The sequence below is a fragment of the Pan paniscus genome, chromosome 19 (assembly GCF_029289425.2).
Source record: "Pan paniscus chromosome 19, NHGRI_mPanPan1-v2.0_pri, whole genome shotgun sequence".
NCBI lineage: Eukaryota > Metazoa > Chordata > Mammalia > Primates > Hominidae > Pan > Pan paniscus.
Genome location: NC_073268.2, coordinates 63437717 through 63460754, shown reverse-complemented (window position 1 = coordinate 63460754; position 23038 = coordinate 63437717). Strand labels below are relative to the sequence as shown.

The 23038-nt window shown below is 44.7% G+C and overlaps 1 protein-coding gene and 1 long non-coding RNA gene across 2 annotated transcripts in view; one reads left to right on the top strand and one right to left on the bottom strand.

Moving 5' to 3' along the window:
- The first annotated feature begins 4315 nt into the window (after nt 1-4315).
- The window catches only part of LOC117976546 (uncharacterized), a 113967-nt gene continuing 95244 nt past the window's right edge, over nt 4316-23038 (top strand). The window contains exon 1 of the long non-coding RNA XR_010110558.1: nt 4316-4347. This is a non-coding gene — a long non-coding RNA (uncharacterized LOC117976546). The remainder of the gene's footprint in view (nt 4348-23038) is intronic.
- Nucleotides 12973-23038, bottom strand: part of MYH13 (myosin heavy chain 13) — a 63265-nt gene continuing 53199 nt past the window's right edge. The window contains exons 32-38 of the mRNA XM_055102259.2: nt 21332-21928; nt 19040-19165; nt 18560-18730; nt 15500-15604; nt 15302-15397; nt 13676-13810; nt 12973-13073 (exon numbers count right to left, since the gene is read on the bottom strand). Of these exons, the coding sequence (XP_054958234.2) occupies nt 13059-13073; nt 13676-13810; nt 15302-15397; nt 15500-15604; nt 18560-18730; nt 19040-19165; nt 21332-21928 (1245 nt within the window). The 3' untranslated portion in view covers nt 12973-13058. The remainder of the gene's footprint in view (nt 13074-13675; nt 13811-15301; nt 15398-15499; nt 15605-18559; nt 18731-19039; nt 19166-21331; nt 21929-23038) is intronic.

The window sequence follows — 23038 nt, the reverse complement described above, 5'->3', positions numbered from 1 at the left end:
ACTTCCAACTACACTGAATAGGAGTAGTGAGACTGGGCATTCTTGCCTTGTTCTTGTTCTTAAGGGAAATTCTTCCAGCTTTTGCCCATTGAGTATGAAGTTGGCTGTGGGTTTGTCATAGAAGGCTCTTATTATTTTGAGGTATGTTCCTTTCGTGCCTAGTTTGTTAAGGGTTCTTATTATAAAGGGATGTTGGATTTTATCAAAAACTTTTCCTGCATCTATTGAGATAATCATATCGTTTTTATTTTTAACTCTATTTATATGATGAATCACATTCATTGATTTGTGTATATTGGACCAATCTTGCATCCCAGGAATAAAGCCTACTTGATTGCGGTGAATTTACTTTTTGATGTAATGCTGGATTCAATCTGCTAATACTTTGTTGAGGATTTTTGTGCTTATGTTCATCAGGGATATTGGCCTGTAGGTGTCTTTTCTCATTGTGTCTTTGCCAGATTTTGATATCAGGGTGATGCTGGCTTCATAGAATCAGTTAGGGAGGAGTCCCTCCTCCTCAATTTTTGGGAATAGTTTCAGTAGAATTAGTACCAGCTCTTCTTTGTAAGTATGGTAGAATTCAGCTGTGAATCCATCTGGTCCAGGGCTTTTTTTGTTGGTAGGTTTTTAAATTACTGATTCAATTTCAGAACTCGATATTAGTCTGTTCAGGGTTTCAATTTCTTCCTAATTCAATCTTGGGAGGTTGTGTGTTTCTAGGAATTTATCCATTTCCTCTAGATTTTCTAGTTTATATGCATAGAGGTGTTCATTACAGTCTCAAGATTTTATTTTTTATTTCAATAGTTCTTGGGGGAAAAACGGGATATTTTTTATTTCAATAGTTTTGGGGAACAAATCGTTTTTTTGTTACATGGATGAGTTCTTTAGTGGTAATTTCTGAGATTTTGGTGCACCTGTCACCTGAGCAGTGCATACTGTACCCAGTGTATAGTCTTTAATCCCTCACCACCCTCCGCCTTTCCCCCTGAGTCCCCAAAGTTCATTATATCATTCTTATGCCTTTGTCCAGATCCTCTGAGGATCTTTTGTATTTCTGTGGGATCAGTTGTAATGTCATCTCTGTCATTTCTGATTGTGCTTATTTGGTTCTTCTCTCTTTTTTCTTTTTTAATCTACCTAGTTGTCTATCACTCTTGTTTATCCTTTTGAAAAACAAAGTTTTGGTTTTGTTGACCCTTTGTATGGATTTTTGGGTCTCAATTTCATTTAGTTCTGCTCTGATTTTAGTTATTTCTTTGCTTCTGCTAGCTTTGGGGTTAGTTTAATACTCTTAGAATATTCTTCATATTGAGCTAGAGTCTGGGTCCTATAACTCTTATCTACTGCTCTGGACCTGTCTTTTAATCTAGATCAGTAGTTCTCACTGTGTGGTTATAGTACCACAAGCATCAGCACCCCTGGGAGCTTGTTAGCAATGCAGATTCTCAGGCCCCACCCCAGAACTAGTGAATCAGAAACTTTGGGGATGGGGTCGGCAGTCTGCATTTTAATAAGCCCTCCTGGTGATTCAGAGACTTGCTGAAGTTTGGGAACCACTGTTCTGTACACAGCTTCTCAAACTCTCTGTGGTAAAGGATCCTCCCACCTCCATCCATGTGGACCTTCCAGGTACAACCAGTTCTGCAACACTGAAAATACATTCTGTTCAATGGGATGTGTCTGCTGACCATGAACTTGGATGTCACCACAGCATTAAATTGCTTTAAAAGTGTCCAAACGGCCAGGTGCGGTGGCTCACGCCATAATCCCAGCACTTTGGGAGGCCGAGGCGAGCGGATCACCAGAGGTCAGGAGTTCGAGACCAGCCTGACCAACATGGTGAAACCCTGTCTCTACTAAAAATACAAAAAATAAGCCAGGCATGGAGGCACATGCCTGTAATCCCAGCTATTCTGGAGGCTGAGGCAGGAGAATTGCCTGAACCCAGGAGGAGGAGGTTACAGTAAGCTGAGATTGCACCATTGCACTTCAGCCTGGGCAACAACAGTGAAACTCCATCTCAAAAAAAGAAAAAAAGAAAAAGCATCCAAACGCTCTCAATTTCTATACTTACCCCATGGAAGATCATTAACAAACAGTTCAGAAGATGAGCACTTGTCCCTGGACCATGACTTGAGTGGCGGTGCTCCAGATCTGCACTTCTCAAACTTAATGTGGGCACAAGTCACCTGGGGATCCTGTGAAGGATGGGTTCACTACATCTGGGAGGGACCTAAAATTTTGTATTTCTAAGTACCCACGGGATATTGATGCTGCTAGTCCATGGACCACACTTAGAATAGCAAGCTCTAGACTAGAGCAGTGCAGAATACATATGATATCTTTTCTCATGAGTGTCTACCTAATATTTGAAGCTAATCATCATCCTCCCATTCTCCAAGCTTCTTCTCTAGGCTAAATATGACCAGTTCTCTCAACTCTTCCACATCCGCAATATTTCCAGATCTGCTCCCCACACCATACAGGCTGGCCCCATAGATGCTATCTCTTCTCTGCCCCAAAGCCAGTTCTCCTCTTCTTTTTTCTCATTCTTCCCCCCCCCCCCAACCAGCATTTGTAGCTGTTTTGTTCAGTGTTTCCTGGGCTGGCTCCAGCCCTTGGGGGATTTTCAGATGGCTCAGGCTTCTGGGAAGCTCTTGCAGCTGGAGGAAGGAAATTACCCCAGAGCTGGACAGTGGAATGTGCATCTGCCTAACCTGGACTCTTGCCCTGGTGTGCCTCCTGCTCTCACTGATCTCTCAGAGGACCCCTGCCTGCCCCATCTAGAGTCATCTCAATTTGACTCTAGTAACCTGGGCTTTCCTTCCTCCACTCACTCCTTAAAGCATCCTGGGGAACTTAAGGGAAGGGAGGATAGCATAGAGAGGTGAGAGGGGTTGCTTGTTTGCTCTGGAGAGGGGCTTCTGACGAGGCCAAGACCCTTCACAAGGATGCCCCATCTTCACTAACCCAATGTTTCTTCTTTATCTCTCAGGACTGCCCAGAGCCAAGCTCACTCCCCGAAAGCCAGTCTTGAGCCAAGGCTTTGTTTTCAGAAGTTCTTATAAAATGTCTTTTCTGGGAAGGCGTGAAGGGATTGAGCCAGTCTCACTCGTTAACATCTCAGCAAGGATTCATCTGTCAAATTAGTGAATAATTTGCCTAGCCCAGAGGGCATAAAACTCATAGGTAGACAACTTAAAAAAATTATACACAGCTTTACAGAGAAATGAAGACTTAAGTAGATTAGAACTTCCATTTTGTTCCCCTGAATGTTGGCTTTTCTGACATGTCCATACATTTCACATGGTTATGATTAGTGTGAGTATATTAATGTAGACTTCTTTCATTTAACTTCTTTTAGCATGCGTTAATATATACATCTCAAGGCAGCCAAACATTGGATGTGCTTTTGCCCTTTAACGTGTACATAACCCTCCAAGTAATCCTAGAGTAGCATGGTGGTTGTAAACTCGGGCCCCATCACTTACTAGCTGTGCAACGCTGGGCAAATTCTTAACATCTCTGAGCCCAACCTGTAAAATGAGGACAAAATAAGAACCCACAGCATAGAGTTTTTGTGAGAATTAAATAAGCTGAGGCATGCAAAAACTCCTAAAATAGCACCTAGCCCCTCATAAGCACCCAATTAACTTTAGCTGCTCTAATTATAATTATTACTAGTATATTCAGGCAGTCATCTGTTTCTAAGCATTTTAGGTTATTTGCAGTTTTTTTTTTATTATAACAAAGTTGTTGTTAACCTTTATCCTTTCTGGTAGTCATGTAAGGATTGCCTTGTCTACTAGAAGATATTAAGATGATAATGACAATGCCAAGATAATCTGAGAAGAGAATGATTACAATCTGCAAAGGGCTCAGAAAGGAAGCATTTCCTAGGGAAGGGAGAGAGCAAGTGAGGCAGATCAGAATCGAGCCAGTCGAGGGGGGCAGTTGATGGACGAGATGAATTTGGGATATCTTTCAGAAGAAGGCACTTCAAATTCTTGTTATTTATTTCACTATGGTGCTCTCTGTGATTGGAACAGCTTGATATAGTTTGGCTCTGTGTCCCCACCCAAATTTCATCTTGAATTGTACTCCCATAATTCCCACGTGTTGTGGGAGGGACCTGGTGGGAGAGAATTGGATCACGGGGGCAGGTTTCCCTCATACTGTTCTCGTGGTGGTGAATAAGTCTCACGAGATCTGACGCTTTTATCAGGGGTTTCCGCTTTTGCGTCTTCTTTCTCTCTTCGCCTGCTGCCGTCCATGTAAGACGGGACTTGCTCCTCCTTGCCTTCCACCATGATTGTGAGGCTTCCTCAGCCACGTGGAACTGTAAGTCCAATTAAGCCCCTTTCTTTTGTAAATTGCCCACTCTCGGGTATGTCTTTATCAGCAGCATGTAAACAGACTTAATACACAGCTCCTGGCACATCATAGGTCCTCTGTCAGCTCCTGGTTGAAAGTATGAGTTGTCTGCTAGCTTCAGCAGGAGCCGCCAACCTGCTGTGGGCGGCCCTGGGTCCGGATCCCAGCCATGTCCAGATTTTTAAAGTCCAGATGTTTTGTCTGGCGCCACTCGGATCTCTGCTTCCTGAGTCATGGGACGAGAAACTCCTGGCTGGGGGCAGTGGCTCTGAGCAATGGTCTCCTTCTCCTCCTGTCAGCAGTGAGAGGCCTCTCATGGAATTTGGGTCATGGGGGTGGGGGTGGGGAATGATATTCATTAAGAGAAGTTGGACTCTTAGCAGGAGTTGAAGGACGAGAGGTGTCTGCTGGGTCTGAGTGCCAGCTGGTTCAACAGCAAGGGAAGAAAGAGATATGGCCTGCATCTTAGAATCTTAGCAGCGCTGTCTCTTTCGTGGGAAAAAGACAAGTGAGGATAAGTACAGAAGAGGGGGAAGTGCCTACTGGCATTCTTAGATAGCTTATTTTGGGCGGGGGTGGAGGGCGTTTGCAGCCATCGTGTGGTTTTGTCTACACAGTAATCCAATGGGAAGGCATGACCAGCTGAAATTTAAAAGTGAGAAATAGACTCAGTGCAGTCTAGTGAGCCCTCATCATGGAATTCCTTGTCTCTTTCCACACTGTTTCTTCTGGGAATAGGAACTTGACCTAGTAGTGGGAGGGATAAGAAACACCCCTGTTGACTCTCAGTTCATGCAGTCTGGGTGGGGCTGGTTCCACCCAAAGCTTCAGAGGTGGGCTCATGAATCAGATATGATTCATCAAAGTACCACATCCTCCTACCAACTTCTGACCAGGTGCACATGACCATGCTAGGCAATTAGAGCCAATGAGAATCAGCCCTAGGGTTTTGCTGGAACTATCTTTAGGCTCCTAAGATTTTAAGATATAGGTTAGAGGCCTGGCCATTTTGTCATCCTAAAGGGGTCACCTTCTTGGGAATAAAGTTAATTTAGAGGAAAGCAGAACTGAGAGAAGGAAAGAGAGAAAGAATTAAGAAATCATTTTAAAACCCAGATCTCACCATGAATCCATGGATCCAGTCAGCCTGAAAATTGACTACCCTTGGAATTTTCATTTAGGTGAACCAATACATTTTCCTTTTTTTTCCCCCGGAAAGACTTGTAGCTGACTTTCTGTTACAGCTGAAGGAATTCTTATCATAGAGTATAGCAGTGAAGTTGAGACTTGGTCAGCAGAGTTTGCGCTTGTCTTTCTGCCTTCCCTCCCTTCCCTGCACTGTGCAGTATGTAAATCCCTAGTCCTGAGAAGATTTCTCAATTTGCTACCTTGTATAAGCTTACCTAGTTGGACTTGTGGTGGTTAGGAAGAGTGGGTGGCCCTACATATTCCAATATCTTTTAAATTTTTATTTATTTATTTATTTAGAAACAGAGTCTTACTCTGTCATCCAGGCTGGAGTGCAATGGCGCAATCTCTACTCACTGCAACCTCCGCCTCCCAGGTTCAAGTGATTCTCCTGCCTTAGGCTCCCTAGTAGCTGGGACTACAGGCGTGTGCCTCCACACCCGGCTAACTTTTGTATTTTTAGTAGAGATGTGGTTTCACCATGTTGGCCAGGCTGGTCTCGAACTCCTGACCTCAGGTGATCCACCTGCCTCGGCCTCCCAAAGTGCTGGGATTACAGGTGTGAGCCACTGGGCCCGGCCTCCAAGTTTTTTATATACAGAGCTGCAGTTATGTTTTTACTAGGATTTCACTGGGTCCACTCAGTAATGTGCTGGTAAATGTTTAACAAAGAAAGGAAAAAAAATCTGTTCTGTAGTGTTTGCCAATTTCTGTGGTGCAAATATTCCAGCCATGGCTAATCCCAAGCTAACAACATAACAACACTGAATGCAGAGATGGAAAGAGGTACAAAGAGCACATGATTAGATAGTATTTTCACCACACAGATTTAATAGTTGTAGGTAACTGCAAGAGATTATAGATACATTGTAGTAAATAATTATGAAGTTGTAAGTTTTGACTATTTAGTACCTTTCTTATTAATATAATTTATTTAATTGTAAGTTACATAATTTAATTTTGATAGCATCTGTCTAACAACTGGCTCACAAAATTCCTGAAAATTTTATAATTGGCTCTTCCGAGCTGGAATGAGCTAGTTCTAGGCCACCACTGATCTCATCTAGTGCCCTGGTAGAAATGATTGCTTCTTCAAGAGTTAGGAGTGTAAGCTCTGGCTTGAATTAAAAAACAGACCTGAAAGTAATCTTGAAAGCTTGATTTTGGTGAAGGTCAGTGCCAAGTTGAAGTGTGCAATGAAACTGAATACATTACTGTCTACTGAATGGAATTTATGACCTGAAGATATTCACAAATAGCTGTGAGATAGCACTCTTACTTTGCATGGTCAGCTGGTCCTGCTCTGTAGAAGGGGCCATAAAGCAGTAAAATAGATGTGTAGGGCAGGAGTCCTGTATCAGGCAATTTGAACCTGCAGAAAACAGATAGCACATCTGTATTAGTCTGTTCCCCCACTGTTACAAAGAGCTACCTGAGACAAGGTAATTTATAAAGAGGTTTAGTTGGTTCATGTTTCTGCAGGCTGTACAGGTTCTGGGGAAGCCTCAGGAAACTTACTATCATGGCAGAAGGCAAGGGGAAGCAGGCAATGTCTTACATGGCTGAAGCAGGAGGAAAAGAGAGAAGTGGGAGGTGCTACCCACTTTTAAACAACCAGATCTCATGAGAACTCACTATCACAAGAACAGCAAGGGGGGAAAATCCACCCCCATAATCCAATCACCTCCCATCAGGTCCCTCCTCCAACATTGGGGATTACAATTTGACATGAGATTTGGGCGGGGACACAAATCCAAACCATGTCAACATCCAAATTAGCATAATATGAGGAGTGTTTGAGGAACAGACTCTCTACAAAGGTGTGGGCAGGTATAGAAAAACCACAGAGATACAGTAGAATTCCAGGTCTATTAACAGGGCTCCATTATCTTCCCTAGGCCTGCAAGGAGGTACAAGCTGGGGGTAAGAGGGACTCGGTTACCAGAACCTGGAGACAGAAGGGTTGGGGGACTGGGATACCTGACATGGAATGGGATTTTGGACTACAGGGAGAGACATGCGGAATAAATACTGCTCTCAATCTCCTCCTTCCCTCTGCTCTTCTAGCCCAGCTCCCCATTGGCTAGGCCCACCCAAAGGCCAGGGCAAGGGATCCCATTGATGTCAACCTCTTGGGGCATTGAGCACGTTGGAGAAAGGTGGAAAGGGTCTCACGGGTCAAATGGCACCTTGAGTATCCTGCCATGGAGTGCACATCCTGTCCTTTGTGTTGGGCTAGAAAAAGGGCCAGGGAACCTTGCTTTTGGAATTGCTATGGGCCACCTTCATCCCAGAAACATTTAGCGTCTGGTCACCTGTTCCTGCGAAGGGCAGGAGGCTATTTGTGTAGATATACTGCTTCTCCCCTGGGACCAACACTTCTCTTCCAGCCTGGCATGAGGAGCATGAGGTTTGGAGAGAGACCCTTGGCCATGTCATACTCTTTACTGCCAAGGCCATCACTAGGGACCACTCTTTGTCTGTCCAGTGAGTCTTAGCCCTCTATCTCAAGATTCTGCAAGGTCCTTTTCTGTGGATACTCAGTTGAGGAAGCCCTGGTCTGGGAGCCAAAAGACCTGGGATATCTGATTCTGATGCTATATCTTGAGGGGTTACCAGATCATGTCACTAATCTGGATTTTTGTCATTTGCAAAATCAGTGGGCTGTTCCAGATGAACATGATTCCCAGTGACACCTCTGACTCTGAAGAGCGAATCCAAGATTTTATGAGTTTCATCATCTCTAGGTCATTTGTGTAATGAAAAGCATGCCTTTCCACAGCCAGGAGGTGGCAGCAAAGCTCTGTTTTGAAGGGGGCGTTAGGCCAGGGTAGGCACTGCTCTCCAATTCCCTAGAGCTGAAAGTTCAGGTTTGGAGGCTCGGTTTTACTCCTGAATAACAACAACAACAACAACAGCATTATTATTTTCATTATTGTTAGTAAAACAGAAGCAACAATGCCATCTTCAATTTGGGCAATGCTGCATAGTTGAGGAAACATTTTTGTGCATTGCACAGGAACCTTTTAACAACTGCATCCTGTAGGTAGGTAATGCCAGGACTTTTAGTCCCATGTTGAGGCTCAGGGACATTTCTTGACTTGCCCGAGGCCCTCTGGAAAGTATTGATGTGCCAGGATAGGAACCCAAGCTTTCTTGCTTTTGTTCTTGTTCTGTGCACTCCCTATCTTATGGTGTGGAAGACCCAAGGCAAGGTCCCCTCTACCTCCTTTTCCATTTTGCAAGAGAGTAGGAGGGTCCAGAGGTACCCAGCTCAGCCTGAGGGCTTAAGACTGGTTTCTGGCTGCCAGATGAAATTTGACATATACAGGCTGGGAAAGAAAACTCAGCACACAAACCTCAGCTTCACTCTCTTCTCTTTCTTCTAGTCCCCAGAAAAGAAAAAAGATATGTATCTTTAGTTACTTACCATCAGGGTGTACCTGGTGTCTCTCTTATTCATTCATTAATTCATTCCTTCAATAATCAGAGTTCTGATGAAGTGTAAGACTCTGTTATGTACTGTGAAGGATATAGGAAGGTTCTTTCTCTTCTGACTCAGAGATCTGGGGGTCAGAAGCTGGGATATGGGAGCCAGGTAAGTGCATAGCTTCTTGGGGGTATCTTAATCCTAGAGAGCCGCCACTGAACTGGGAGTTCTTGAGGAGATGGAATTCAGATTTGGTTTTGTTGGCGTGTCAGGGAGAAGTGAATCCACAGGATTTGAAAAATGACCCCCAACTCCATATGTTAACTTCTCAAACCAGAGAAAACCCCTTAGAGACACAGCCAAAACCCCAGACTGTTGTCCAACTGAATCCCTGTCTTGTACTCCACCTACCTCCTGGGGCCAGGTCTCAACCCTCCGCATCACGATAACAGGTTATCAGAGTGCGTACGGTGTGACCCACTCTATACCACCTGTGCTTCTTGCGTATTCTTATTTGCTTCTCAAAACAACCCTATAAAGTAAACTGTTACACTCTATTTCACATCTGGGGAAACAGAGCCTTAAAGTCATGAAGTAACTTGCCCAGGGTCTCAAAGCTAGTGAGTGGTAGCATAATTGGGACCCTGACAGGTTAGGACTCAGGATCCTGACCACCTGTCCTTGCAGAGGGAAAAGCCACCAAAGTGAGACTGAAGAGCTGCAATCTTATCTCCTCCTCAAACACTGGGCAAGTCATAACTTGTCTGCATCATCTCCAGAAAATGAGGGTATTACACTTGCTTGGTCTTCTAATAGGCTTGTTGGGAGGATGGAATGGAAAAGAGAAAAATGGGCCTGTGACAACTTAGCATCATACAATGTTGTTCTGTGTGTTCGAAATAATATTATTCTCCCTCCTGACTTTGGATTTTTTTGACTGTGAAGATTGAGGCAATTGAAAAGATCATTTCAGTGGACACTTTCAGCAATGATGATGGTGATGGTGATGATGGTGATGGTGGTGGTGATGATGATGATGGTGATGGTGATCTTGAGAAGGTGGTGGTGGTGGTGATGATGGTGATGGTGGTGGTGATGATGGTGATGGTGGTGGTGATGATGATGATGGTGATGGTGATCTTGAGAAGGTGGTGGTGGTGGTGATGATGGTGATGGTGGTGATCTTGAGAAGGTGGTGGTGATGATGATGATGGTGGTGGTGGTGATGATGATGATGGTGATGGTGATCTTGAGAAGGTGGTGGTGGTGGTGATGATGATGGTGATGATGGTGATCTTGAGAAGGTGGCGGTGATGATGATGATGATGATGGTGATCTTGAGAAGATGGTGATGGTGATGGTGATGATGGTGATAGTGGTGATAGTGATGGTGGTGATTTTAATAGTGATGAAGGTGATGATGGTGATAATGATGACGGTGATGATGATGATGATGGTGGTGATGATGACAGTCATAATAATGGTAGTGGTGAAGTTAGAGGAAGGTGACCTCAGAATCATTTTCTGCTGCCACCGCTGCTGCCAATCCTCCTCAATTTCCAACCCCACTGTGTCAAAGGCATTTGGGGTGGGCTGGTGATGAGATGAAAAGGAGAATCTAGAAGGCCAGAGAGAAGGAATAATCTAAGATGTTAAAGAATAGTGTACTTATCTCAGTGCCTGGTACATAGTAAGCCAGTACTTACTATCAGGTAATAGAAGCTATGAATTTTTAAAACAGTTTTATTAAGATGTAATCATACACCATACAATTTATCTGTTTAAAGTGTAAAATTGAATGGCCTTTAATATATTCACAGTTATGCTGCCACCACCACAATCAATTTTAGAACATCCGTTTTCCCAAAAGAAACCGTGTGCCTCTTGCTGTCACCCCAACCGCCTCATCCCTCCTGGCAAAGCTATGATTTTTATTGCTATCTACACCTTACAGAATAAGGAAATTGAGACTAAGCAATGAGAATAACTTGCCCATGACCACACAGTTGGTATGTGACAGCACTGGGATTCCATCTAGGTTTGCCAGAACCTAAAGCCTGTGCTTCTGTCCACACAGGTCAGTTTGACCAATGAGGAAACTCAGGTTCAGAGAATATATGTGATCAACCCAAGGCCACACAGCTACAGCTATTAAGTGGTCAGGATGAGGCTCACATTTAGACTTGGCTCCTAATCCACCCATAAGTGTCCTTATTCCATTTTACTGTGCCCCTTCAGGGTAAGCAAATCAACATAATCAGAATGGATGAGATCCTTAAGATCCGAGAGAGAGATGTGAAACTAGCAGTAGTTTTCTTTCCCATTGGGGAGGGAGAATGGTGCCTGGGTCCAGTCTCGTCCTGGACTTGGAAAGTTAACATCTCTTTGGACCCAGCTGCTCCCTTTTCCTTTTGGCCCTGAACACCCTGAGGAGGCTCCATGCAGGTGGGGAGGAGTTATCCTAGCTGGAAGGAGGAGCAAGGTGGTACCTGAGCCCCTATCCAACCTTTTCTAAAGCATCTGTCTTCCTAGGAGTGAATGAGTTTGACAGTACCTACTACCTTCTCAGATGTTAAGGGGAACTGTGGGTGGGCATGAGAGAATTATACGACAAAGCCTTTAAAAGGGATGGGATGGAAAAGCAGAGTTGCTTGGCAGCCTGCAAGTCTAGGATCTCCAGGGTGTAATTTCCACTCTGCCCTAGACAACTATAGTCACAGTGCTTAATCCATCTGGGCCCCAGTGTCCCTATCTGTAAATTCAGAGAGAAAATGAGGAAGTAAATTGCAAGAATTATGAGTTCCTAGGAGGAAAATGTACTACAGTTATCTGAAAGAATCTTTCTTTTCTTTCCTTCCTTCTCTTCTTCCTTCCTTTTGGATGTTTTCAGCTTTATTGAAGTATAATTGACAAAAGGAATTGTATATATTTAAGGTACACAAATTGATGTTTTAATACATGCATACATTATTAACTATAGATAGGCCTGGTGCTGTAGATCTCCAGAATGTATTCATCTTGTATAACTGAAAATGTGTACCCTTTGATAAACATCTTCCCACTTCCTCCTACTCCCAGCCTCTGGCAACCATTATTCTACTCTTTGCCTCTGAGTTTGACTATCTTAGATTCCACATAGAAGTGAGGTCATTCAGTGTTTGTCTTTCTGCATCTGGCTTATTTCACTTAGCATAATGTCCCCCAAGTTCACCTATGTTGTCACAAATTGCAGGATTTCCTTCTTTTTTATGGCCCAATAGTATTCCCAATAGTATATGAATATATATATTCAAATTTGCATATATATGTACATTTGCATATATATGCACATTGTGGTGATATATACATATATACGAGATATATACATATATACGTATATACGAGATATATACGTGTATATATATACATATATACGAGATATATACGTGTATATATATATACATATATATACGTATATACACATTTTCTTTATCCATTTATCCATTGATGGACATTTAGTTTGTTTCCACATTGTGGCTATTGTGAAGAGTGATGCAATAAACATGGAAGTGTAGATATTTCTTCAAGATCCTGATTCAATTTCCTTTGGATATATGCCCAGTAGTGGAATGGCTGGATCATATGGTAGTTCCATTTTTAAGTTTTTGAAAAACTGCTATTAGGTTGTACCAATTTGCATTCCCACCAGCAGTGCACAAGAGTTCCCTTTTCTCCACGTCCTCACCAACACTTTCATCTTTCTGATAATAGCTATTCTGAGAGATGTAGAGTGATATAGGGTCTTTATTTTTAAATGTTTGTGGAAGCTAGTGATTTACCTGGCCATGGGTTGGATTTCCATGTTTTCTACTTGGAGCAAAGATCCTCCACTTTCACATTCCTTATTTTATATTTACGATAGAGCAGCAAGAATCTAAATATCAGCTTCATAGAAGAGGAATGGACCATGATAATAAACACAGCAGAGCCGGGAATCCGAGTATTTAGGAGAATTTATTTCTCACACATTTTCCCTCCACTCTCTCGGAGGTGTCCCATGGCAACGAGCATCAGGTGAGCCTCATTCTTCCATCTTCTGTGGGAGAAAAAATAATTGTACATAGGAAATGAGTCAACTAAATGGGAGACTGAACATCATCTTGAAGTGAAGCAGCTGGAAAATCTGGAACTTCAGAGGAATATTAAGGAATGGCATTGTTTCCCTTTGAACATTGTAAAAGCAAATCAATCTAGCTACTGGCGACAGGACAAATGCCCTGCAAAACAGGGGCTTCATGGGCAGCATCTGTAGCAACAGGGACAGACAGGGATGACAGTGTCGTGCCTCACTGCTCATTCTTTCAAGAGCCTGGAACCACAGGAGTCTTTGCTCAAACAGTAGCATTTGGGAGTGTGCAACCAGCAGCAGGAAGGAGAGGATCAACAGTCATCTTCCAAGCTCTCCCTGGGTGGTCCATGGGACTCCCCCGGGGCTTGGGATTTCTTGGGAAGAAGCCATACTCAGGTACTTGCTCTTCCCTGGCCCCCTACATCTCAGGTACCTGCTCTTACCTGGTCCCCACATCTCAGGTACCTGCCCTTATCTGGCCTCCCACACTCAGGCATTCGCTCTTACCTGGCCCCCATATTCAATATCTGTTCTTAGCTGGCCCCTATATCTCAGGTACCTGCTCTTACCTGGCTGCCCACGTCTCGGCTCTTGGCCCTCAGCTTGTTGACCTGGGACTCAGCGATGTCTGCCCTCTCCGCGGCCTCCTCTAGCTCATGCTGGACTCTCCGGCATCTGGACAGCTGCGTGTTGGCCTGCTCCTCCTGCACAGGAGACAGAGGGGGTATGAGGCTATAGAGCCTCTCAGTCTGATTATGAGGTGCCCTGTCTCTGAAGGCCTCTGAGGAGTTAAGCAACCAGGGCCCTGGATTCCCTGATGGCAGAGAGGGCAGGTAAGCTTTCTCCAGGGTGTGAGGACAAGGCTCCCAGCTCACGACCATGTGTACTGCCTCGGATCACCTTGCAGGTGCTACTGTCCCTTCTAGGACCTCCACATGTTCCCTTGAATCTCTTCTATATGGTATCTGCTCCATAGAGATCTTCGGGGGAGACCTAAGTCCAGAGCTCTCCCAAGGCACCTGAAGGTATAGAGACCAATGGCCCAAGTCTCCCTCGTCCTGTGCCTCTGCCCAGCACCATCTGTCAAGGCCAGGCCACTGTACTGGTCTATTTGGGGGAATGTCAAGGATTCCTGACTAAAATGTCCTCCTGGGCACCCTCTAGCCTGCCGATCCTGCTGGGACTGTACTCATCCCATGTGCGTGAATTGCTCTCAATATTGCACCAGTTCAAATCTGCTTCCCTGAGGTCAGGATTGAACCAACCAGGCTCCAGGGAAGGGAGGAAAAAGAGCAATGGGAGAAGCTCAGTCATTTGTCCAGGGCAGACTCCCCTAAATTTTGGTCCTCAGAACAGTAGCCCTGAGGGATGCTCTGCATACAATAAGAAGGTTCCAAAGTCAATGAAGAGTGAGAAATGGTATATTCTGGAACCCTTCCTTCACTTTGTAGAGTTGATGACATATCAAACTCTACAACATCTACAAAATCTGAGATATCCTTGAAGTAAAGCAACCAGGGTAACTTTGTTTAACTCAGATTTTCCCAAATGATTTCTTTTCTATAAAAGGATAAGCTCCTCCCCATGGCAGCCCCACCTTCCTGCTATTAACATCCCTCAGAACCAGTGTCCTCAGAAGACACTTTGGGAAACACTGATTTTAGCCCATTCCATTTCTTTCCTATTGATTTCACCTATTTGATCAAAGGGTGGATGAAAAAGGATGGGATGGAGTGGAGGGAGTTAGGGAGGGCTGAGGAAGGCTGGAGATGCCTAGGAGGGTGGGCTGTGGTGGGATGGTGGGAATTAGGATGAGGTATCTCAGGTCAGGTCATGGGAGCAGGAATGGCTTTGAGGGTAGACTGGGGTGGTTCGGGAGAGTCAGGGTGATCCAACGCCAGCAGAGTAGGCTAACATGCTCTAGGGGGTGTCAAGTGAGTCACGGTGGGCAGGATGAAGGGGATGGAGGGGGCTGGCCAAGTAGGGTGAGGCAAGAGGGCACAGAGATGGTGAAGGTCGTGAAGGCTTAACATGGACCAGGAGAGGAAGAGGGCAGTTGTCTCTGTGTTTATAGCCTGCAAATACAAACTCAGGCCTGAGGCTCAGGGGACTTTACCAACCAGGATGGCGGGGACACCCAGGATGCCCCAGGGACTGTCTGTCTGTGGGCACTGCTGGGGACCTCCTGTGCTTACCGCCTCCTCAGCCTGCCTCTTGTAAGACTTCACTTTGGCCTGCAGCTTGTCCACCAGGTCCTGGAGCCTGAGGATATTCTTGCGGTCCTCCTCAGCCTGCAAACAGAGTACACGTGGCAGGGGCCCGCAAACCTATGGCCACTTCTGATGGGGCTTGGTCCATACAGCATTCACTGAGGAGGTTTTTGGGACCTCTACCTGGTAAGTCATCTCCTTGACTTTGCGTTCGTACTTGTGGGCTCCCTTCAGGGCTTCAGCTCCCCTCTTCTGTTCCACATCAAGCTCATTTTCCAGCTCCCGCACCTGAGTAGGATGAAAGGAACACAGAATTCAAATCTCCTCTCCCAGGCTTCTCTCATGGACTCATGGGCCAATCATTCTAGAGTGAACTCAAGATCCCCTAATGGTCATTAAAAAGTCAGGAAAACAACAGATGCTGGAGATGATGTGGAGAAATAGGAACACTTTTACACTGTTGGTGGGAGTGTAAATTAGTTCAACCATTGTGGAAGACAGTGTGGCAATTCCTCAAGGATGTAGAACTAGAAATACCATTTGACCCAGTAATCCCAATATTGGGTATATTCCCAAAGGATTATAAATCATTCTATGAAGACACATGCACATATATGTTTACTGAGGCACCGTTCACAATAGCAAAGCCTTGGAACCAACCCAAATGCCCATAAATGATAGACTGGATAAAGAAAATATGGCACATATACACCATGGAATACTATGCAGCCATAAAAAAGGATGAGTTCATGTCCTTTTCAGGGACATGGATGAAGCTGGAAACCATCATTCTCAGCAAACTAACACAGGAACAGAAAACCAAACACCACATATTCTCACTCATAAGTGGGAGTTGAACAATGAGAACACATGGTCACAGTAAAGGGAAGATTATACACTGGGACCTGTCAGGGGGCAGGGGGCTAGGGGAGGGATAGCATTAGGAGTAATACCTAATGTAAATGATGGGTTGATGGGTGCAGCAAACCAACATAGCACGTTTATACCTATGTAATAAACCCGCACGTTCTGCACATGTACCCCAGAACTTAAAGTTAGAACAAAAAAAGATCCCCTAATGGGATTTTGCCAAGATGTCTCCTCCTAGGTCTCAGGAGCCACATTTTATTGACAATGCAGGTGCTTTGAGCAAGTGAGAATAAGATGCCCTTACTGGGCAGAGGCAGCCTCAGGTGCACAGAGCATAGCTGGTGGGTCAGGATTTGCTTAGATGCTCCCTTTTGTGGAGCCAGGTCGTTTGGCAAGGGCAGCAAAAGCTAACCTGACTTGTCCTTGCAGGTGAAACCTGCCCAACTGTTCATTGAACTTACAGCAGATCAAGTAACTTGAACTTACAGATCAAGTAAGGCAGCAGGGATCACGAAGAGAACCTGGGCCAGGAGTAGTCAAAGCACTCTCCAGGCCCACTTGATAGACCCAAAGCAAGTCAGTCGCCACCACTGAGCATGAGTTTCTGTATATTTAGGATGGAGATAATATTTCCTGCCCAGCCTACCTCAAATGTGGAGATCAAATGAAAGTATGTGAAAGTATTGTTAGAATGACAAAGCACTACACAGGTGTTGTTAATTTCATAGTTGCTTCTGCCTTTCTTGAAGTCTCGAGGGGAAAGGGCAGCCACTGAGGACATAAGTCACCAACTGTGGTCCCAACTCCACAATCCAGAGATTGAAGCCAGGGAGGGGCAGCAGCCAGCTGCATGCTCCACTCCACTGGGAATCCTAGTGGCTGCAGAGCAGGGGCGACTCTGGGCTTGGAGACTCACTAGATCAGCCTTGAAAACTACCAATCGGACGGGCTTACTCTGGGTGCTGTTCCCAAAACCTCCCCACCCTCTACCTCCTGGACCCAGGAAATGTCTTCCATCAGGTTCTACAAAACATTTGTTTTCCTGGGAATTCTTTCTAGGCTTCTGTAAGGTTTATGGAAGTCACATAACCGGGCAGGGGATGGGAGGACAGTCAAGGTGCCTCACCATGGGAGGGGGAGGGTGGCCGAGGGCTCCCCGCCAACCCAGGAATCAAAGTATGGCAGAAGGTGTCATGAGATCTAATCCTTTTCCCATAGGAGGGATCCATGAGAAGAACAGGCCTAAACTCATTGTAGTGGAATAGGACTGGGGATAATTGAAAATAAACATTAAAGAATTTTGGGGGAAGTTCTAACTTCCCTGGTGTTTACTTTTGTTATTCAAAAAGTCTATGGCCTTGTTGTTTTTAGCACCCCCCTAAAAAAAAATCCTTTCACATTTAATGGGACCATGTGCCTGGGGAGGATATCCTCGGGTGGTTTGCATAAAGAATGACAGTATTTGGAGGCTTTCCTGCTGGGAAAAGTTGTCTCCTTCTCTTTTCCTCCTCCTCATCCTCCTTTCCTCCCTCTCTTTCATTTCCTGTCTCCCTGGGACAAGAGACATTCGAACAGCCTCCTCTGCAGAGCCCTCCTCCAAAATGTCAACCGCTAGTGCAGCCCATTTTAAAATGATTGAAATAAACCACATGGGTCTAACAGGAAAAGCGAGGGAGACAGGAAACAAAGGGAACAGTCAGCAAAGAAACTGAACAATAACTGCAGGATACGCTCCCAGATAAAGAAAGAGCAGGATGTCCAGGTGTCGGGGGGTTGAACTTTTCTGGTGCATCAAGCTAAAGGAAGAAGCCCCGATCACCCTCTTTTGGGGCTGGAGCAAGAGACATACCTGTGCCAGAATTGCAGCCTGCACTGACAGATGAGAAAAGCTGGGGAGGGAAGGAAACCTGAGACTGGGAGAAAACGGAAACTGCAGATTTTATGTAGGATAGGCCGTGTTGATCAAAGTGAAGCTTGGTCCAAAATGTAAATGCATCAAAATGAGTAATTTTATGACTGTAGAGTATGTTAATAGCTTTCTCCATGTATGTGTGTGCATCTGAATCTACATAGCAAACGGAATGTGAACATTAACATACATCATTCTATTACATTTACTGAGATGTGAGCATACCAAAATAGATGTGTGTGTGCGTGTGTGTGTGTGTGTGTGTGTGTGTGTGTTTTGGGGCATAGGAACAGGTGAAACAGAAAGAGGTGAGAAATGAGGCTCACAGGGAATTTTTCAAGCAGTCCTGAAACTGAATTTGCAATCTATTCATTCAGTGGCCTTTTCCCACCATCTCAGTTTCTGGACTGTGGTTCTGTCCGAGGCTGTCACTTTCAGAGTAACAGTCCTCTCAAAAACTCTACCCGGTTCTCCAGTTTCTGGATCTGCTTCTTCCCGCCCTTCAGCGCCAGTTGTTCAGCCTCATCTAGACGGTGCTGCAGGTCCTTCACCGTCTGCTCCAGGTTCTTCTTCATCCGCTCCAGGTGGGCGCTGGTGTCCTGTTCCTTCTTTAGCTCCTCAGCCATCATGGCAGCCTGGTTAAGTTCACAGGACACATCAGAGGCCCTGTCCGCCCATCCCTACCCAGAGCTTGCAGAAGAGGCGAGGGCTGGGATCATGGTGCTGAGCCTCCCCTGTCTGACTGGGGCCAGTCATTGCTGATTCCCCACAGCCTCCCCTCCCACTTTGCCACTGCTGAGACTGTACCTCATTACATCTGTCTGGGAAGCCACCACTAACCGATTGTTGTCATAAGAGATGAAACATACTTGCCACGCCCTGGCTCAGAGGCCCCCCTTTCTCAGTTCCAAACCCCATCTCTGAAAAGGAAGAACAGAGCTCACATCCGTGATGGCCTTCTTGGCCTTCTCCTCTGCGTTCCTGGACTCCTGGATCGAGTTCTCCACCTCTGCCTGGCACTGAGCTATGTCAGCCTCCAGTTTTTTCTTGGTATTTATCAGGCTTGTATTCTACAAGAAGAATTAGATATCAGGGGTGTGGGTTCTCTTGGGGCGCTTAAAAAAATTGGGAGAGGGTTGGCTGGGGAAGGAAGTAAATTGTGATCCTGTTCCATTTCTTATTTTTCATGTGGGTGACCTGCTGGGTACAGTACTGTACATTCTTTCTTTATTCTTAACTGAACAGAAAGTCCTGAAACAGACCCAAGAATTGTACATGAAAGAATTCAGTAAATGATAAAAGTAGAATTTCAAATATTTGAGGATGGATAGATTATTCAGTAAAAAGTCTTGGAACAAGGAAATGATGATAGACATACTATATGAAATGAAAAATAATTTAAATAATCAAAATATGCCATAAATAGAATTGTAAGGGGTGACGACAAACTGGAAAACATTTGCAATGTACATTACAGAAGAAAATATTCCCTTTCTTAACATATAAATAAGGCAAATCAATTAAAAAAAGGGCAAAAACTACAAATGGGTAAAATACTAGAAGAAATTCAAATGGCCAACAAATGTGATAAAATGTTCCATCTCATTAGCAATAAAAAAAATACTAAAAACTCAGTGAGGTATGTTTCAGCAATAAAATTGGTGAAGATTTTTAAAATAAGAGCTAGAATATTTGAGAATTTGTAGAAGAGAACTCTCACACGTTTCCCCAATGGAAATAAAAATTGGGACAACCTTGTTAAAGAACAATTTGTATTACAAATACCTTTGCTGTTTGGACCTTGAAATTTCATTTTTAGAAATTTATTTACTTTTAGAAATATTAAGATTCTAGTAATCATAGAAGTATATGAAAATTTAGTTATGAGGAAGTTCATCAAAATAGTCTTTCTAAAAGTAAAATTTTTATTGAGAACAATCTAAAATAACCACAGAAGACTGATTAAATGAAAGGGCCGTAATATACAAGTAGAATAGCCTACTTTTCTGTCATCAAAAATCATATAGAAGACTATTTAAAGATGTCGAAGCTGGGCACAGTGGCTCATGCCTGTAATCCCAGCGCTTTGGGAGGCTGAGGCGGGCAGATCACCTGAAGTCAGGAGATCGAGACAATCCTGGCCAACATGGTGAAACCCCGTCTCTACAAAAATACAAAAATTAGCTGGGTGTGGTGACGAGCACCTGTAATCCCAGCTACTCAGGAGGCTGAGGCAGGAGAATCGCTTGAACCCAGGAGGCAGAGATTGCAGTGAACTGAGATCGCACCACTGCACTCCAGCCTGGCGACAGAATGAGACACTGCTCTGTCTCAAAAAAAAAAAAAAAAGATGTCAAAATATGTTCATGATTGTTAAATTCAAAAAAGAGGTTGCAAAAGATTGCTCATACTTTTACTATATATATATGTATTTATTTTTAATTAAAACTTTTTTTTTTTTTTTTTTGTAGAGACAAGGTTTTGCCATATTGCCCACGCTGGTCTCAGACTCCTGAGATCAAACAATCCCAAATTCCTGGGATTAGAGGCAAAAATATAATATTTATATAATTCACAATGGGCCTAAGAATGAGAGACCCCCAGAATGTTAATAATATGCTTGACTTTTTTCTTCCATGTATTTACTTGTTTTTTCTATTTTTTTAAACAAAGGAGTTTTAAAAACTTTTATAAAAATAATTATTTTGTGTTTTTGTTGTTGTTGTTTGTTTGTTTATTTTTTTGGCAGGGTCTCCCTCTGTTGCCCAGGCTGGAGTGCAGTGGCATGATGATAGTTCATTGCAGCTTCAACTCCTGGGCTAAAGCAAACCTCCCACCTTGGCCTCCCAAAGTGCTGGGAGTATAGGTGTGGCGCTGAGCCGGGTCAAAAATAATTATTTTGAAATAAAATCTTAATATTCTAGGGTTTCCACTTAAATAGTACTTCCAGGTGCCTTACGTAATAATTAATCCTTCGTTGTTCTGATTTCCCCACAACGTGCAAGATGTTTAATGTTTGGATGAGAGAAAGCTCAGAAATCTGTCAATCAAGAGTCAGTTATTCCAAGAAGCAAGCTTAAAAGAAAATTTGTCTTGACCACTAGTCTGGGAGAAACCGGGTGCTCCTTCCCATGGCGTGGGCCCTGAGCGGAGGGATAGCGGAAGCAGCTGCGGGGTGCAGGAGGCGCTATCTGCCCCAGGGTGGACCTTCAGCGGAGGAGTGAGGGCCGACGCACCTGGGAGTGCAGGAGCTGCACGCGGTCGCTGGCGTCCAGCAGCTCCTGCTCTGACAGCCTGCGGGTCCGCTCCGTCTGTTCCAGGGCCACCTTCATTTCCTCCAGCTCCTCCAGCAGGAGGCCATTCCTGCGCTCCACGATGGCCAGCTGCTCCTTGAGGTCCTCATTGCTCCTCAGGGCGTCATCGAGGTGCAGCTGGGAGTCCTGCAGGGGAGACCCAGAGTGAGGCCAGAGCAGCTTGGCAGGCTGGGGCCCGTCCAGGTACGCAGAGGCGGCCACCGTGCTCACCTTGAGCTGGCCCTGGACCGTGCGCAGGTGCTTCTGGGTCTCTGCCATCTGGCGGTTGGAGTGGCCCAGCTGAATCTCCATCTCATTGAGGTCTCCCTCCATCTTCTTCTTTAGCCTCAGGGCGTCGTTCCGGCTGCGGATTTCAGCATCCAGCACGCTCTGCAGGGCCTCTGCTGCCCGCTGGCTGTTTCTTTTTAGCTGCTCGATTTCTTCATCCTTCTCAATGACCTTGCGGTCTAGCTCGGATTTCACCTGGCTCAGCTCTAGCTGCACGCGCAAGATCTTGCTCTCCTCGTGTTCCAAGGAACCCTGACGAAAGCAAAGGAGTGATTGAGAGTGCCGTGGACATCCACCTTCATGAATGGGTATTTTCATCCCCATACGATCAAATGGGTATGCGTTTGTTTAAAAAAATTAAATTTAAATTTTCTTTTTTTTTGGTAGAGACAGGGTCTGTGTTGCCCAGGCTGGTCCTGAACTCCTGGGCTCCAGTGATCCTCTGTCCTTGGCCTCCTAAAGTGTTGGGATTACAGGTGTGAGCCATGGTGCCCAGAGCCCAAATAGGTTTTGTATTTTTTTTTTGTACAGAGTCTCACTCTGTTGCCCAGGCTGGAGTGCAGTGGCACAATCTTGGCTCACTGCAACCTCCACCCCCTGGGTTCAAGCGATTCTCCTGCCTCAGCCTCCCAAGTAGTTGGGATTACAGGTGCCCACGACTGTGCCTGGCTAATTTTCATATTTTTGGTAAAGACAGGGTTTCACCATGTTGCCTAGGCTGGTCTCGAACTCCTGACCTTCCAGGTTATCTGCCTGCCTCGGCCTCCCAAAGTACTAGGATTACAGTTGTGAGTCACCACGCCCGGCTGCAAATAGGTATTCTTATACCCATTTTATAGATGAAGAGAACAATATTCAGAGAGGTCTGAGTATTTGGCTTGCTCCCAAATATCCCTAATAGTGATGAAACTGGGACTAAAACTTTGCATCGCTCATGAACAAATTATTTTATGACTTGAGATAGAGTATCTTTCTTAATTAGTGAAAATTTTATTGTGGGTATCTATTATAATAGTGACCATAAATCAGGGGTCAACCTATTCTCTTAAATGACAGGGCAACTGCTCTCCTGTTATCCTGTGTCGGTTCGTATTTCCCTAGAAACCACCAGCCATCCTGGCCACCACCGATTACTGCATTGGGAGACGCTGGGTGTGTTTGGATTATACAGGATTCTTGATAGCCAAAAATGATTGTCTGTGCCTCTATGTTAAACATAACTGAGAGATTCTGCACTGCTCTCAGGATGTTAGGTGATTGATTTTCTGCTTCCTGAGAGGAAGACATTGAAGAACATAATGAACACATTTATTTATTTTCAAAGGGGAACTGTGCCAGAGAACGCCTAGGAGATAAAGTAGC